This window comes from Mrakia frigida (assembly GCF_051309035.1).
Source record: "Mrakia frigida strain ATCC 22029 unplaced genomic scaffold BDY24scaffold_28, whole genome shotgun sequence".
Lineage (NCBI taxonomy): Eukaryota > Fungi > Basidiomycota > Tremellomycetes > Cystofilobasidiales > Mrakiaceae > Mrakia > Mrakia frigida.
The window spans coordinates 306249-323294 of NW_027481253.1; the positions used below are offsets into that span (position 1 = coordinate 306249).

Genomic DNA, 17046 nt, shown 5'->3' on the forward strand with positions numbered 1-17046 from the left:
TCCGACGCGCCTTCTTTTGGTTTCCTCGTCCTTCTTCGTCGATGAACACTCCTCTCGCAGCCTTTGCCCCCGAATCCTCGATGCGTACGCCTGGGAGGCACGGCGGATCCGAGCGGAGGCGTCCCCTTCCCCGCTCTTTCTTCCTCTCCCTTCATTCGTCCTCGTCTCGAGCTCTTCCGAGGCCGCACACGCCCTTTTTTCCCAGGCAGAGCTGATCAGAGCGTCTTCTTAGCCTCTGGCTTTGACCTTTTCGTTTGCTTCTCCCACAGATCTCACCTCCCGACGACCTGGGAGACGCGCGTCTTCAGCCCTCTCTCCCTCCAACCCTTCGTTCGACCTCCTCCGTTATTTTTCTCCCTTGGCTGTCTGACCCCGGGGGAAAGCCGGATCAAAGGTGCATGGGACACATCGTTCGCAGCCACCGACGATTTGGGCGAATCAGATCCAGCTCTTGCGGTTTATCTACCTTAAACTTTTGAGCGGTTTCGTCTTCTTCCTTCCAACGACCACGACCACCCTTCTTCAGCAGTCCTTTGTGAGTTATCCTTCGTTCATCCCTGCTCCCCTTTGCCTCGCTACTCCTCTCTTCCCCACATGCCAGCTCAACCTTTCGCTCCTGAGTCGAGCGTCTTGCTGATCTGCGACTCTCCCTGCCTCCTTCCCTCTTTCTTTTCCCACCACCTCCTTCACCTCTTTTTCACTGCACTTTTCCCTCAGATCGACACATGCAGTCTGTCAACGTCATCGAACATCAGCAGGAGAAGGCAACCGACCATTCTTCGTCGTTCTCTGGGGACGAGAAGCACACGGACGACGAAAAGGTTTCGGATGTACTTTCTCCTTCCGAGAGGGAAGCGAAGCAAGCAGCTGATGGCATTGCTTTCGAGGAGGGACGGAGAAGGGCTGAGCTTCAACCTGCAGTTGCCAAAGTCGAGGCTCTCTACAGAGTCTTCGGGAAGGGACGAGGAAGGTCGTCGATTTGGATCCTCTACATCTCGATCGCTCGTGAGTCTGTTCCCTTCCCCATCTTTGATGTTTTAGGCTGAAAACCTGTTGCTGACCTGTCTCTCTTTCCTTTCGCTTCCAAAGTGGCCGCGTACGGTCTCTCCCTTGACGGCAGCGTCACGTCTTCTTTCCTTCCACTCGCCACCTCCGCTTTCAAAAAGCACGCTGCTCTGGGAGCTATCGTATGCCCTGCTTCTGACTCTGTTTCTCCTTTCTCACACTTCCTGACATTTGCTCTTCGTTTCTTCCAGACCACCGCTGAAGGGTTCGGCTTTCTTTCCCTCCTCGACGCGTCGATCCTCCTGCTCTCTTCGCTCACGCCGTTTCTCCCACGCAGAATTATCTCCGCTGTTGGGAAACCCTTCATTGCCCGAATCTCGGACGTCACTTCTCGACCTACGGCCTACGTGATCTCTCGTTCGTCCCCTTCCTTCTTCTCGACGCGCCTCGTCTCTCCGACTCCTCGCACTGACGTCTTCCTACAGTGACCTGCTACCTCCTCGGATACATCCTCATCACCACTGCTACCGAAATTGCCGGTATCGCAACTGGGACTCTGTTCATCGTTCGTACCGTCTTTCCGAGTTCGAAGTTTTCGATCCCCTCGCTGACCTTCGTTTTCTTCCCTTTTGTTCTGGCTGAAAGACCGTCGGAAACGCTGGACTTGACGTCGTCACCGATATCCTTGTCGCTGATTTGTGCCCTTTGCAATGGAGAGGATTCTTGACGTCGATGGTAAGTCTGCGACTCCTGCTTTGACTTCAGACTTCGAGACCATCGCTCACCCGCTTCCTCTTTCCTCGTCTTTCAGGTCGCTGCTCCCTACATCATCAACGGATTTGTTGGAGCCGAGATTGTTTCTGCGATTCTCGCTGGTCCTGGGTGGCGATGGGGTTACGGTGAGTGACGAGAGGGGAAGAACGGAAGACCGAGACGCGTCGGGCCGCTGATTTCCTTTCTTTCGCCTTCTATTCCTCCAGGAATCTTCTGTTTCATCATGCCAGCAGTCCTCTCACCTTGCATCATCATTTTGTACTGGGCTGCCTACAAGGCTAAGAAGATGGACATCATCTCCTTCGCTGCTTCTCCAGCGGAGAGGAGACGTCTCGCCGGCGATACTCCAGGCGAGAAACCTTCGTGGATTTCTCTCGTTTGGGCGTTCTCAGGTGAGCGATACGATTCACCGGTTACTCGCTTGGCCCAGTGCTGATCCATACCTCGTTCTATTGTTTCAAAGTCGCCATGGATCTCGGTGGGCTTTCGATCCTCGCCGTCGCTTTTTCACTCATCCTTCTCCCCTTCACCCTCTACAAAGCTCAGGTCAGTACCGATTTCTCCTCTTCGAAGCCGAGATACGAACTGACTACTCTTCTTTTGAGCAGGGCGACGGCTGGGGATCTGGAGGAATGATCTCTATGCTCGTTATCGGCTTCCTCTTCCTCTTCGGTTTCGTTCTCTGGGAATGGAAGGTCGCTTCTTCTCCGATCATGCCAGGAAGGATCCTTCGAAACCGAGCCTTCCTTGGAGCCGTTACGGTGGACATTTTCTACTTCGCCTCAGGAAACCTGCGAGCAACCTACCTCTCGAGCTTCGTCTGGATCACGCAGGATTGGTCCACGAGGGAGTGGGTGTTGTTCAACAACAGTACGTGCCGTCTCTCTCGGCTCCTTCTCCTTTCGAAGACCTGACTCTTTGTTGTTTCGTTCTTCCCTCAGCTTTGACCGTCGGTCTGTGCGTCTTTGGGTTGATGGCTGGGCTCATACAACGGTACACCCACCGATACAAGCTTCTTCAGCTCGTCGGTCTCTGCATTCGTACTGTGGGTCTCGGGATCATGGTCAAGACGAAGGGAGGACTCGCCGGAACCGTCACTCTCGTTTGGACTCAGATCCTTATCGCGATGTAAGCTTCTCTTCGTCTCGACGCGTCGCCGAAATCAGTCTCATTTCTCCGCCGTTGACCTCTCTTCCCTACTTCGTTTTTTTCTTCAGGGGTGGAGCTTGCTCCGTTGTCGGATCTAGAACTGCGTCTCAAGCTTCCGTTCCTCACTCTGGTAGGTCTTCTTCCTTTGCTTCCTCTCGTTGCGAACAACTTAACCGAGCTCAGACGCGTCTCCGTTTTCTTTCTCTCCCTCAGATCTCGCCTCCGTCATCGCTCTTCTCGGACTCTGGACTAAGCTCGGAGGATCTGTAGGATCAGCCATTGCTTCGGGAATGTGGATCAACAAGTGAGTACATTTGACGAGAGGAAGGACGGATCGAGAGAGTCTGAACTTCGACGTCGACGCGACGAGACCCACTCGCTGAATACTTCTTTCCCTTCTTTCCCCATCTTTTCCCTCACATAGTATGCCAAGGAACCTCGCCGAAGAACTCCCTCAGCTGAACGCAACCCAACGAGCAACGAGTGAGTCTTTCAACCCTCCATCCGACGCCTCTCCTCTTCCTCCCCTTCGCCCCTGCCTCTCTCTCACCCTCTTTTTCCTCCCAAACTAATGTTCCTCCTCTTTCTCTCTTCACCCAAGTCTACGGATCCATCACAGCCATCACCAAAACCTACCCCTACGGCTCTCCCGTTCGTACCTCCGTCATCGTCGCCTACGGTCGAACGACGACGCCCATGTTCATCGCCGCTGTCTGCCTTTCCTTCGTATGCATCCTCGCTGGACTTGCGATGCCGAACACCTACTTAGGGAAGGTGAGCTTATTCTCGTTCTCTCTCTTTTCCTTTTTTCGTCCGTCCGTTCGCTCCTTTCTGACGTCTCTGCGCTTTGTGTGAAACAGACTCACAACGCCGTCGAAGAGACAGCGCTGGATGGAACGCCTCTTGCAGACCCGAAGAACCACGACGAGTCGTTGCTTGGGGAGCCCTTGGAGGGGGAGAGGAAGAGGAGCGTTTGGAAGAAGTGGTTTGGGGTTTCGGTTTTCTAGATCGGTTTGGTTTCGGTTTCGTTCTTACAAGGGAAATCGTAGATGTTTGGATGTTTAGATGAGGATGATCCGCTTGCTATACGACGCGCTCGAAGGCGAGAGGAGTCGAAGAGGCGAGGAACGACTCGACGCGTGTTCGTTCCCGTCCCGTCCCGTTCTCCTCCTTCTCCTCCTTTCCCGTATCTCTTTCTCTTTCCCAGCCAGATCCCAAAGTTCGACTCAAAACCCCAGATCATCATCGTCTCCCGGCTCGAACCAAACAGAGACTAGGCAAGCCAGAAAGAAATAACAACAACCAAACGGAGAGGGCGCGAGTCGAAAGAGTGAAAAGGGATCGTTAAAAGTAAGGAAAGAGGGATGGTCCTGGGGAGGGAGTCTAAAAAGGGAGTGTAGAAGAGAAAGAGTGAGACCCAGAAAGGAGAGAGACTAGGGGTATTAAGTGTAGCGAGAGGTGCGAAGCGTCGTGAAAGTAGAGGGAAAAAGCAGCGAGAGAAGCAGGGGTCCCCAAGACCGAAGAATCAGAAAAGGGTATGATAAAGTAGTCCATTAGTCCAAGGGTAGTCGTGCAAGAAAGGAAGAGAAAGAAACGAAAAGGGAAGAGACGCGACGGATCAAAGGTCGGCAGAGGACCCAACGAGGGAGGCCTTCTCGCACGCTCCTCCCTCGGAGAGGGTGAAGCCATGGAGGCACGAGTTGACGACGCAGGATCCTTGGATGCATTCGACCGAGTTGACGTTGGGGATGGCGGAGCAGTCCTGACCGATGGTGACGTCTCGAGGGAGGAGGAGGAGGGAGGCGGCGATGGCGAGAGCGTCGAGAGCTGGGTGAGGAGCAGCGTGGGAACCTTGGCCGGAGATGAGAGCGGAGTTGGAAGGGCAGCCTCCGCCTGTGAGAGAGAGATAAAAGGGAGGGAAAGGAAGGGGAAGGAGAGTCAGCGACGACGACGAGGAGAAATCGAAGACGCGACGAGGAGAGTTCGACGACGACGACGACGACGACGACGGGAAGCGAAGAGATAGAGGAGGAAAGGAGTGGGGTACATACAGGACTCGAGTCTGAGAGGTAAGAAGAGCGATGAAGAAGAAGAAGAGAACGGAGTCAGCACGAGAAACGAACGAACTCGAACTCGATCTCGACCTCGCAGAACTCCAAACCCAAAACCTCCCCACTCACCCACTAGCAACGTTCAAGCACTCCCACCCATGGACCTCCCCTTGCAAAGCATGAGCCGAGACCTCTCCAACAGGACAGAACTTCCACGCTCCCTTCCCACCCTCCCTCCTCTCGCACTCCTCCTCTCCCTTCTGCAACCCTCTCGCCCTAGGAACGACGACCTGAGAAGCACACGCCTTCCTCCTCTTGTGGCAGACCCCAGAGCAGAGTTTCGCAGGATCGCAAACTCGGCATCGCTCGTCGGCTTGGTCGTAGTTGAAGGAAGGAGGGCAGACGCAGGAGGAGCCGGAGAGGACGAAGTTGGGCGAGGAGCATTCGCAGCGGGCGGGGGAGGATCGGGTTCGAGGGACGAAGGTGAAGTTCAGGGGGCATTCGCATTCTGATTGAGAAGAGGAGGGGGTGGGTGGTGGGGAGAAGGGAGGAGAGGGGTCAGAACGTGCGACGAGAGACTCAGGACGAGACGGGTGGCGAGCGGGAACGAGAAAAAGAGAAACTCACTCTTCTCTCCTCGTCGGGTGACGAGTTCGAAGGGACTGTCGCACTGAGGATGAAGAAGGAAAGCAAAAGGGAGAAGGGATCAGTCGAAGGTTCGAAGAGGAGGGAAGGAAGCAGTGCGACGACGACGACGAGGGACTGCCTTGTCAGAACGCGGGAAGAGCTCATCTCGTCGTTTTCGAACACAGAACTCGTAGAAGATAGGAAAACGAGAGCGAGAAACTCACGGTAGCGTCGCACTGGTTGTTCGAGCACTGTAGAAAACGAAAGAGGAGAGGAAAGAGGAAGGGAAAGGGGAGTCAGGAACAAAGCCAAGAAAAGGAGCCAGGGCTAGATCGGGAAAGAGAAGGCAAAAAAAAAAACTTACAGAGACGTGTCCGTTTCGAGGTTCAGGGCAAGGTCGATCTCTGTTGGAGTCGAGCTGAAGAGAAGGAAGTAAGAGCAAAGTCAGCAAAAGGGAGAAACGAGGGAGGGCAACAACGTCGTCGAGCGGGAAGGAAGGAGAGAAGAAAAGACCCACCCAGTTCTTCAAAGCCCTCTTGATCTGTTGGTTGGTGAGCTTGTCGACAGCTCTTCCCCAGGGAACGTCGTTGGCTCTTCCGGCGGAGATGAAGGCTGAAAGAGGGAGGAAGAGGGAGACGGGAGGGGAGGGAGGGAAGCGAAGAAGAGAAAGTTGTTTGCTTCAGCGTTTCTTGTTCTCCTTTGTCGACAAAGAAGATGTTCCTCTCTCTCTCTCAGAGCAGAGCAGAGAACGAGAGAGAAGAAGAAGAAAGAGATGAAGACTGACCACTGATCTCGTCTGCATCGACGGTGTCGCAGATACAGGCCTTCTTGGGGTTCTCCCTGAGCGCTCTCTCCTGGTTGCCGTTGAAGTTGACGTCCTTCGCTCCGTCTGGAAGGAACCTCCAGAGTTTGAGCTCTCCGGACGAGCAGGAAGTGGCCGAGGCGGGAAGGGGCACGACCGAGAGGAGGAGCGAGGTGGCGAGGAGGAAGGAGGAGAGGAAGAGGACCATGGTGGCGATAAGAGGGTTTGTTGTTTTTTCTTGAAGGAGTGTGGACGAGGTTCTCGGGTGGGTTGAGAGAGGAGAGAGACGAGAACCAAAGGGAGTCGAGTCGAGTGAGAGAAAGACGGGTGAGGTTGAGGTGTAGAGTAGAGTAGAGTAGAGAGAAAGAAGGTAGAGGGTAGAGGTCAGGAAGCACAAAGCACCAAAGAAACCCTCTTTAAGGGAAAGGGGTCAGCCTAGAAGGAGAGGGGGGAGAGGGCACTGAAGGGTGAATCCCAAGAGAGTGGTTCCTGGCCAGAGGAGGGAACGCTTCTCGCACGAGCCAGCCGAGTTCGTTTGGTTCTCCTTCCTGATCAGCGTTTTACGAAGGGATTACAAGCTGCTTAAGCGGGTTCAGAGTATGTCAGTAGTCGAGCTCCAAAGTAGAGATTTCAAGAGAAAGTGAGCTCGTCGTGGTTCCAGGGAAGAAGAGACGGCCGGGAGGTTGATCAGCTTGAAAAACAAGGAGTTCGATCGGCCGCCTCGCTTCTCGAGTTCTTTTCAACCGCCATCTCACCAATTTTTTCGACCTCGAGACGGCTCAAACCTAGAACAGAACCTCCCAAGACTCAACTCGAACGATCATCCTGCGAAACAACGAACGAAAAAGGTGCGTTTTGAGAGATCTTCGCTCGCTCGTTCGGCTATCAACGAAGCTGACGGCTCGCTCTCCTTCCTTCCTTCTTTTAAAGCTCTTCTTCAGCACATCTACTACCTCAACGTCCCCATCGACATCCCTACTCCCTTACCAATCTCGCTATCCATCTTTCCTCCAAAAATCTGCTCTCGAAACCTCGTCTTCCTTCGCTATGGCCTCGTCCGACTCTCCCCATCAGCTCGACCTTGATCCCTCCTCCTCCTCCCTTCCTCCGCCGCCTCCTTCGTCTCTACAAGTGCAAGCCTCATCCTCCGACCTCCCTGCATCCTCGTCCGCTGCTCCTCCTTCTATAGCTCGCACGATGCGAGTCTCCCAGCTGGACTCGTCCGACTTGGACGAAGCACTCGTTGGAATGCTCGGAACGAGAGTTAGCGACTCGCTCGACAACTTTGGAGTCAGTTTTCATCTCTTTCTTCTTCCATCTCGCTCACTTCTGGCTCTCTACACGTCCAGAGAACGAGCCAGTAAGCTGACTTTGAGCTTTTCTTCTTTCGGTTTCCCTCTTTTACAGCCCTCGTTCAAGATCCACTTCCAACCCGAGCTCTACCTCCTCCTCAACCTCCTCCTCTACCGCTACGGGATGTGGAACCGTCTAGCAACCCCTGGAGCTCAACTTCAGAACCTCAAGTACTCGTCTACTAAATGGGGAGCGTCGCAATCGAGGTCGAAACGTGAGCTTTTCTCGTCTCGTCTTCCTCCTCGAATCACCCATCTCCTTGCTGACCTCTCGTCGCCGTCCCCGTCGTCATCTTTCCCAGTCCGAACCCTACTCCTACTCCATCTCCTCCTCACTCCTTCCATCTTCCCGAAATACTTCCTCACTCGCTTCAAGCAGTACGCTCTCTCGCGCTCCTGGCCCGATCTGCCGAGGAGGAGTTTCCGGAAACGCGTCTGGGACGGCATGTCCAAGTTGGAGGATCTGGGCAAACTGGGAGAGCTGGTGGGGATCGTTTGGTTCTTGCGGGATGGGAGGTGAGTTTTCTTCTTTCGCTGTTGCTGTTTTGCTGGGAGGAGGAGACGAGACGAGACGTCCGAGCTGACCGAACCCCAAACCCTCCTCGGTCTTCGTTCACTCAGCTACCCCTCCCTCCTCACTCGACTGCTCGGACTCAAACTCGTCCCTTCCCAAGCGGTCCTCTCAAGGATGGTTTCCTACGAGTTTATGAATCGTCAGCTCGTTTGGGGATCGTTCGCTGTGGGTCCCTCTCTTCTCGACGCGTCTCTCTTTTTCTCTCTTCTTTCCGTTCGAACTAACGAGCTTCGCTCTCTCCTCTCTTCCGCTACTTTGCCATCTCTTGTTCCAGCAATTCCTCCCCCACCTCCTCCCCTACACACCCTACCTCTTCACTCCCCTCACCCGCCTCTCCCACTCGCTCCGTTCCACCTTCACCACCGTCTCCAGCAGCCTCAACGACCCACCACCCGATTACCACTCCCTTTCGAAACCACCTCCCGACGTCAACACAGGAGGGAAACCCATCTTCGACTCCGACTCCTCCGCAACACCCGAACCCTCCTCGTCCTCCTCGTCCAACCGACTCCCCTTGGGCCCTTACGCCTCTCTCCCCCTTTCCACCTGTCCCCTTTGCTTCTCCCGCTCCACTCCTACCTCTTCATCCTCCTCCAACGCACCGATTCCTCAACTTCCCTCCATCCCAGCCCTCCCTACGTTGCCTCCAACGTCCAACCAACTCGCCGCGCTCCCTCCTCAAGACGAGGACGACCCGAACGCGATCCATGTCGGAGTGAAAGCCGACTGCTGGAACGGCTGTGAATACTGCTACTTCTGTCTTGGGGAGGTGCTCGTGAGGGAGGAGGAGAAGGAGAGGAGGAGGAGGAAGGAATCGGGAGGAGGGAGGGAGGGAGAGGAGGGGAAGGGTTGGGATTGTTTGAGGTGCGGAGGGGAGGTTTGGGGGTTTGAGAGGGTTGCTGTGGTAGTTGAGAAAGGGGTGGAGGAGGTGGTTGGTGGGGATGAAGAGGAAGTAGAGAAGGGAGGGCAGGAGGAGGAGGAATGATGAATGAAGAGTTCGATTTGAGAGACGACGCGTCGGTTGGGTTCGGAAAGAGCGAGGTTCTACTAAGACGACCGTCGATCCGCTCGCCTAGCCCTACTATATAACGACCGAGAAGGAAGAGGGAGACAGTTGCTTTTCAAGAGAAGAACGAAAAGAAGAGGGCGAGGGACTCGTTCGTCGACGCGTCTGCTCTCATCTGAGTCCTCGCTCTTTCCCGTCGCACCCAAGATATCCAAGAAGAAAGGAGCTACCAGCTCATGAAAGAAGACCGTGAGAAACTAGCTAGACGTTAACGAGAGAGAGAGAGAGACGAATCGGCGACGTCGAGAGGAAACCAAAACTCCAACAAGAGGAAGAGTTTCGATCCTCCGTCGCTTGGGAGCGAGCGACGAAGGAAGGCGAAGAAGGATCCTTGAGTTGGAGAAAATCAAAATGAAAGGACAGGGCAGGGGGGTAAGGGTTGAAAACGAGAGTGGTGCCGGATTAAAGAGAGAGGATGGGATGGGAGAGAGAGGGAGAGGCAGAAACGGAAACGAGAACGAACGACGAGGACGACGGCGAAGAACCCAAGAAGAGACCAAGTCACGAGAAAACTAAACTAGGAGAGGGATGGGATGGGAGGTCGGGGTAGAGACAGGCAAGATAAAGAAACAGGACAACGAAAGAAAAGAAGACGAGAGGGAGAAGGGACAGCAGGAGGGAGTCGAGCGACGTGGGATCTACTGGAGGTTGACCTTGGATCCGTTGCTCTTTCCCTTAGTCGAATCGTCGTCGAAGTCGTATCCTTCGTCGCTGTCGGTGTGGTTGAGGGAAGGGACGAGTCCGCCGAGTCGGTCGCTTCCTCCACTGTTGGTTCGTCCGACGAAGGGAGATCGACCTTCGTTGTAAATGGGAGCGAGGTTGTTTCGTCGGTTGGTGTCCTCAAGGAGTTCGTTCTCAGCGTTGGCGGAGTTGGCAGCGGCGGCAGCTTGTCCTCGAGCGGAGAGGAACTCAGCTTCGGCGATTTCGGTGTTGACGTGGACCTGAAGAGGAGGGAGACGCGAAGAGAAAGGTCAGGAACGGAACGTCGAGGCGACGCGACGACGAAGACAGAAAGCTCACTTGGATCGAGTTCATTCCGACGTCCTTCTCTCCATCTTGGTCTCCGTTTCCGTTCGAGAATCCCAAGGCTCGCTTGACGCCAGAGAAGAAGCCTCCACCCTCTGAAGTTCCGAAGTTGACTCGTCCCTTGGCTCGCCTCTTCTCTCGATCTTCCATGGAGAAGGGCTTCTGGCTGAAGGCGGCCTCTCGAGCGAGGATGGCTCCACCTCCAGCAGATCGCGTAGTAGCGGGAGCAGGCTCTCGAGGGATGGCGCTGAGAAGGGGATTCGAAGAAGCGAAAGGTCAGCTCGAGCGAAGACGAGAAAGAGAGACGAAGACTCACTATCCTCCTCCGTCCTCGGGATCGATCTCGACGGAGATCTCCTCCCTAGGCTCGGGGAACTGAGTGTAGTCGCTTCGAGGCATCTGAGAAACAAACAAACGAGAGAAGAGAAGACGATCAGCTTTCGAGGTCGACGCGTCAAAGTCGAATCGAGACTCGAGCGGACGAGATGTACTCACCAATCCGACCTTAGCGTTCCTGGGAGTTCCATTGACGGTCTTCTGGTGGGATCGAGCTCCGATAGCGGTGACCTGAGACGCCTTCTGGTTGTTGTTCTGTCCAGACTGGATGTTGTCTCGATCAGGAGATCGGCTTGGGCTCCAAGTGACGCTGGAAGGGAAAATCGAAAGAAGGGAAGTCAGTCGAAGAGGCAGGGCACGGAGATGGAAGGACTGGACGAACTAGAAGAGTACACAAGCGTTGATGGTGACCTGAACAAGAGCGTCGAGAGAGAGACGTCATTAGAGATGTTGGGACGAAATCGAGCCCGAATGAACTGACATCTGCTCCACAGGATCCAAGGCAGACGAAACCAAGCTGTCGTCCGTTCATCAAAGTGAGGACGAGGATGTTGATGCTGGTGAATGAAAGCGAAGAGTCAGCGAGACGTCGACGAGGAAGGAGAGAGGGAGATTCGATCCAAGAACGTACGTCGAAGTCGTGAGAGCCATAAGAGCGGAACTGTAGGCGAAGAGAGTAGTTAGTTGAGCGCTTGATGAGACTTGTGGGAGGCGAGAGTAGCAACTTACAGCATCTGCAGCAGAAGGGAAGGATAAATTGGACGCGTCAGTTTGGGTCTCCAACGAACTGTCGAATCGAGCGACAAAAGAAAGACTCACAGTCCTGGTAGCGACGGCTCGGATCTTAGGGTTGACGACTGAGATACAAGAAGGGAGGAAAACGTCAGTACTAGACATCGGAGGGAACGAAGGAGGCGAAATGATGTCGAACATTTCGAGGTGAGGATGGGCCAGACGAAGAGACTCGTGAGCTGTAGAGAAAAGAAGAAAAGAAGAGGAAAGAGACCGTCAGCTCAGATCTCTCGGAAAGATTCGAATGATAATCATCTACTCACGTAGACGTTGAGGAAGAGATCGTAGATGAGAAGGGAGAGGGATCTATGATGGAACGAAACGCGTCTCGTCAGTCTCGGGTCAAAAAGAGACGGAGAAAAGACGCACGCAAACTTCGCCAATCCAATGTAGCAAGCTCCGTTGCTGGTGATCTCGGCAATGCGACCTTGGGGAGAGAGGGAAGAGGAGGAGAAGCGTCAGGGACGAGCGGTGCGAGGGAACGAAAGAGAAGGCTCACCTGCGATCATGAGAACCAAGACCGCAACGTAGGGAGTCATAGCGACGAGGCAAGCGATGTAGAGCTTGGACTTGAGTCTAGGAAGAGAGGTGTTTCCGATGATGTGAACCTGAGGAGGGAAGAAGGGGAGGTGATCAGTAACAGTCGTTCTTCGACGAGTGACGATTTGACGGAGAGACGCGACTGACCTTCTCGATGAGGAAGAGGTAAACTGGAATAAGGCAAAGGAAGCGAGTCAGCAGTGCATCGGGGTGATAGATAGCGAAGCGGACGAACTGAAGATCTTGGAGAGGGCGTAGAAGACTGGGGAGGAGAACAGCGGGAAGCGGGAAGGTTGTCAGCTCGACGCTCGTGTTTCGTCCTCGACGTCGTCTCCTGCGAAGCTCGAAGGACTCACCAATGCAACTGAAGATTCCCAAGGAGCAAGATACAGTCGATTGAGACATACCGATCCCAAGAACGAGGATACCTTCGAGGGGAAGAGAGGGGAGGAAAACGAGTGAGCTTCGACGACGGTGAAAACGACGAGACGTTCGACAAGAGCGGGAAGAGGAGACGAGAGGGAAGTACTCACCAGCAGCGTAGAGGAAGGCCCAGGAGGAGAGGAAGACTCCGAGGCAGACGAGTCGAGGCCAGGAGTAGCTTCTCCAAGAGGTCATCGAGAGAGGGTTGAGGGAGAGGGACCTTCGGGAGGTGATGAACGAGAGGATCGTAATTCCTGGGGACGGCGAAAACGAGCAGGATGCAAGTCAGCGAGATCTCGAAGCAAGATCTGAAGGGAGATATGCGAGAGAGATAGGGAGAGAAAGAGGGAAGGGGACGAACCCGAGAGGACTGATATCAGGCACGAAAGACCAAGACGGAAACGGAGGAAAGGAGGTGAGTATCCCGCTCTTGTTCGTGTGTTTCGTCAGAGAAGTTTTCACTCACAGATGACGGCCGAGAAGGCTTGCATCCCAGGTCGAGGGAAGACTTTTTTGAAGATGAAGATGAGAAGGGAGGAAGCAAAGGAGTCAGGCGAGGTTTCTTGATCCGAACAGAGTGGACCAAACGAGTGGGCGAGGAGAAGATGAGAAGAGTCAGAAGCATGCAACGAGAAGGGAAGAAGGACTTACCGACCGTGGGCTGGAGAAGAAGAGAGAGAAAGAAGAGGGGGAAAGTCAGCTCGACGAAAGAACGAAGCTCAAAGGAGGGAAGGAAGGGAGGGAGGAGGGAGGGAGGACCAGAGGGACGACCAAACGAGGGAGACACGAGAGGAGGCGAAGGAGGGAGAGACTCACAGCGAGATCTGGGTACTCGGTGAAGGCGGTGTAGTTGGTTCTATCCGTCATGTTGGTCTGAGGAGACAAGAAGGAAGGGAAGGGGGAGGGAGGGAGAGGGTGAGGGTCGGAGGGAAAGGAAGATCAGGGCAACGAGATCCGAGTCAGTTCCTTCCTTAGGGGCTCGCAAACCTTCAAAATTGTAAACCAAACAACCAGCTCAGAGGGGGGGGAAAGATACGAGAAGGGAACGTGAGAGAAAACACTGATGAAGATCTGCTTCTCCCCCCAGAGGAGAGGAAGGAGCTCAAGAATCGAGACCTTGTTTGGTCTCAGAATCGGTGCCTCGTCCTGGCGTCCTTGTCGGCTGTTTGAAGTCCTCCTTTTCTGAGAGCTGCATGGGAAGGATAAGGTGGGGGACCCGAGAGTTTGAGGAGATCTGTGAGGAGAGGAGAAAGGGAAAGTCAGTTCAAGGACGGGAGCGAGACGACGAAGGGGAGTAACTCGCGCGTCGTCCGTCTCGGTTCGCTCGACGAACAAGAAGATTGAACGATAAGACTGCAAATAGTCTCGTAACCAGCGAAAGATTCAAGAGTGCGTTTGCATCAGTGAAGGTATATCAGCTGTGGCGGAGGAGAGGAGGTCGTGGACGAAAGTCAGTCGCGTCGCGCCGCCCAACAACGACGAACGAAGACGTTCAGGCAGAGAAGCGAGGCTTCAGTCAGTATCGGCCTCTCGCAGCGTAAAAAAAAACACGTAGTCTCGTATCATCGAGGCTTCGAAACCATCGAGATTGAGACAGGAGAGCGGGACGAGAGCTTCGACCTCGACGCCAATCCTCGAATCCTCTTCTACGATGAGGGAAACACAGGTTGTTGTAGAAAGCTCCGCCGAGAACCAGCAAGACGAAGTAGGCTGAACGAGGTTGGCCTGAAGGAAGTCTTGAATCGACGAGAAGGGAAGGAGAGAGCTCGACGCTGGTGAGCTCAAGAAAGAAGGATGGTCGCCTCGCTTCCAGCTGAACTTGATATCCCAGGTTAACCTGAGGCAGTCCTGAGCATCAGGAGTAAACGCTGAGTGTGACTCTGGTGCGAGTACAAGACTCTTTGAGGGAGGAAAAGAAGAGGAAGAAAGTCAGCACATTGAGAGGAAAGAGAAGGAGGTCGAGCTCATCGGAGGGGCGTCCTTCTCTCCATGCTCAGCCATTACTAGACTCCTGCATCTACTACAGGGTCACAGTAAAGGCTCGTCGATACGAGACGAATCAACACTGTTCATCTACAACCTGCACTCCTCCAGCACTTCGGAAGGGGACCACTGAGATGACCTCGCTCGCTCTCCTCCTCCTCTTGAACTCCCGCGACTGTCCGTCCCTCTCGCTACTCTCCCGCTAAGAACCCAAACGTGGAAGACACTGAAAGTATGCACTCACAGTGAAAGTTCATCTACAATAGCGAGTGCGATCCTCGAGCCTCAGGTCCAGTCCCTGAGAGACGACGACGGAGTGACCCTCCCCTCGAGGTTGATGCGGCGGTGTGGGTCGAGAGTTGATGGGAGCGGGGAAATCCTTCTCGCGAGGCATCGGAGCGAGAAGAAGCCACCGAGCTGATGAAAGGATAAGGAGAGCTGTGAAGGCGAAATTGGGGCGTCTGAAGCGGTTGGGGGCGAAGAAGGAAGGGAAGCAAAAAAGAGGTCGAGCTCAACTTTCACTCCCTTCCTCTTGTCTGACCCCCAAACCGTCAGCTTGATCCGACTCAAATCGTCTCGAAATCACCGCCATGCCTCTTCCAAAGGTCTCAAAGCTCTTACGCAAGGTCCTCCACTTCCCCAAGCCGCCCAAACCTGAGGAGAAGACGTCGAGTCCTCGAATGGGAGATCCCGTCGACGCTTCCTCCTCCTCCTCCTCCTCCTCCTCCTCCTCCTCCTCCTCCCCTCCCCTCCCTCTTCTTCGGTCCAACACCTCCTCTTCGAGAGACATATCTTATCGAATCCCAGTGGAGGTCATCGAGAGGATCCTGTCTTTCGTTTTCCTCCCTTCAACGAGCCCAACCGAGTCGAACGCGTTCCCCTCGGCTCCTCCCCTTCGTTCGAGGAGAGGAGGGAGGTCTTATGTGGATACCTTGGGACTTGAAGGGAGCCAAGAAGAAGCGCTTAAGAAGAAAGGCTCTTCTCTCCCAGAATCCCTCCCTTCTTCAACTTCAAACCCTCGGTCCTCCCCTCCCCAACCTCCACTCCATCTTCGTCCTCCCTTGCCTCACACCCAGCCCATCTCCCGAAGCACTCCGACTCCACAACTTCCTCCACCCAGGTGGCCCTTTCGGACTACGCTTACCACTCGGAGATGAATATCGATCATCCCTCCTCGACGAGACCACCAGCCACGCTTCAGCCCTTCAGTACACGCCCTTCCAGGACATCGAGTTCGACCGTTCAGCAGCTCTCCTCCATCATCCTCTCACTCTTCAGCCTCAGCACACGTACGCTCTCTCTCCGGCCATCACGGAGGAAACGTGGATCGTCGATTGTGGAGGAATGGACGCGACGTCGTTGGGAGAAGCGTTGGAGGGAAACGTTCGTTGGCTCTTGGATCCCTGGGATCCTTTCATCATTCCTTGGAACGAGGGATCGGTAGTTTGGACGGGGATGAACGGAGTGGGGACGAGAGCTTGTGCGAGGCATTGGGCGGAGCTCGGGAACGTGGATGAGGAGTGTAAAGGGGGGTGGAAGTTCATGATGAAGGATGCATAGCCGGAAAGTACGAAAACCACGACCCCGTTGAGTAGGCTACGTTAGGATAATATAGCATATGTTACAGTTCTTGGAGAGTTCGAGGTCTGTTCATTACGGTTCTAAACAGTTTGGAGGTTTTTGAACGGATAAAGGTCGAGCTCGAGACGAGACTGCGACGCGTCCGAAACCGTTCAAAAACTTGAAACCCGTATGCAAACGAGGTCGAAACGGACCAAGAACCAGTCAGAAACCGGGGAGGAACAGTCTAAAACGGTTAAGAAACCCAGAAACCGTTCAAGACTAGAACAAAACCCGTTCAAGAACAGTTTTGAGGTTCAGAGACGGTTCGAATTCGGTTCGCGTTCGGTTCAGGATCGGTTCCTGTCGGGTTCAAAAGTGGTCCCTGACGGTCCCAAAACCTTCCAGGACCCAAAAACGGTCCAGAACTGTTCTTGAACAGTTTTCCCATGGTTTTTGAGCAGTTTCAGAACCGAAAGTGAACTGTAGCAGTGCTGCGGGCGACCGAAAGCGGTTTCCGAACGGTCGCTCGACCAGACGCGTCTCGTCCAGGACGGTTTCTCACGAGTTTTCTTCTGTTCAGTGTTCTTCTCGGCGGCTACAGCGTCCAGAGCTATACTCATCGGTCAGCGAAAGCTACATGGTCGCCTTGAGAAGATTTCTGGACCTTCGTGTTGTCAGGTTTTGAGACAAACTGTCATTGAATGACCCTTGCTCCTTCCCTTTCGCTTAAATAGTCCTCTATGTCTCCTCTATATATGCTTCTCCATCTCTTTACTCTTCTACCTTACTCTCGTGTTCTCTCGGGCGTTCCTTAAGAAGCTGAGCCCGGCCGCTCGACGCGTCGCGTCTCGCTCTCAACTCGACCCTCCTTTCTCTGCCTCCACCTCTCTCTCTGCCGTCTAGCAATTTCTACACGTTTCTACTTACTGATTTATTGCCCGGGCTCTGGGTTTCGATGTCCGAGCCTCTCGTTTCTTATAAAA

General features: G+C 54.2%; 4 protein-coding genes across 4 annotated transcripts; 2 read left to right on the plus strand and 2 right to left on the minus strand.

Annotated features, from left to right (window-relative positions):
• Positions 1 to 41: 41 nt before the first annotated feature.
• BDY24DRAFT_443530 (major facilitator superfamily domain-containing protein) lies at positions 42 to 3935 on the plus strand (the record flags this gene model as incomplete). Its single annotated transcript, XM_076644777.1, has 17 exons — positions 42 to 84; positions 718 to 1005; positions 1090 to 1187; positions 1257 to 1270; positions 1343 to 1422; positions 1491 to 1570; positions 1651 to 1740; positions 1817 to 1904; positions 1986 to 2171; positions 2243 to 2325; positions 2388 to 2649; positions 2721 to 2907; positions 2997 to 3058; positions 3142 to 3232; positions 3353 to 3411; positions 3530 to 3702; positions 3789 to 3935. 17 exons carry the CDS (start codon positions 42 to 44, stop codon positions 3933 to 3935), a joined length of 2031 nt encoding a protein of 676 aa, XP_076494269.1.
• Positions 3936 to 4546: 611 nt separating this feature from the next.
• BDY24DRAFT_417443 (uncharacterized protein) lies at positions 4547 to 6616 on the minus strand (the record flags this gene model as incomplete). The annotated part of the gene is made up of 8 exons (XM_076643712.1): positions 4547 to 4821; positions 4980 to 4990; positions 5109 to 5487; positions 5607 to 5649; positions 5831 to 5857; positions 5971 to 6024; positions 6124 to 6218; positions 6391 to 6616. 8 exons carry the CDS (start codon positions 6614 to 6616, stop codon positions 4547 to 4549), a joined length of 1110 nt encoding a protein of 369 aa, XP_076494270.1.
• Positions 6617 to 7156: 540 nt separating this feature from the next.
• On the plus strand, positions 7157 to 9155 carry BDY24DRAFT_354250 (Pex12 amino terminal region-domain-containing protein; the record flags this gene model as incomplete). Its single annotated transcript, XM_076637764.1, has 6 exons — positions 7157 to 7256; positions 7339 to 7698; positions 7816 to 7975; positions 8063 to 8276; positions 8382 to 8499; positions 8609 to 9155. Coding segments are annotated over exons 2-6 (1281 nt in total), but the record flags the coding sequence as incomplete, so codon positions are not given.
• Positions 9156 to 9735: 580 nt separating this feature from the next.
• On the minus strand, positions 9736 to 13384 carry BDY24DRAFT_436093 (uncharacterized protein; the record flags this gene model as incomplete). Its single annotated transcript, XM_076644207.1, has 19 exons — positions 9736 to 10341; positions 10421 to 10673; positions 10743 to 10825; positions 10922 to 11072; positions 11145 to 11173; positions 11244 to 11319; positions 11394 to 11423; positions 11582 to 11733; positions 11818 to 11860; positions 11924 to 11981; positions 12054 to 12162; positions 12242 to 12264; positions 12330 to 12356; positions 12451 to 12522; positions 12628 to 12771; positions 12879 to 12887; positions 12984 to 13079; positions 13169 to 13178; positions 13334 to 13384. The coding sequence occupies 19 exons, from the start codon at positions 13382 to 13384 to the stop codon at positions 10039 to 10041; spliced, it is 1719 nt and encodes a 572-aa protein (XP_076494272.1). The 3' UTR covers positions 9736 to 10038.
• Positions 13385 to 17046: the final 3662 nt, after the last annotated feature.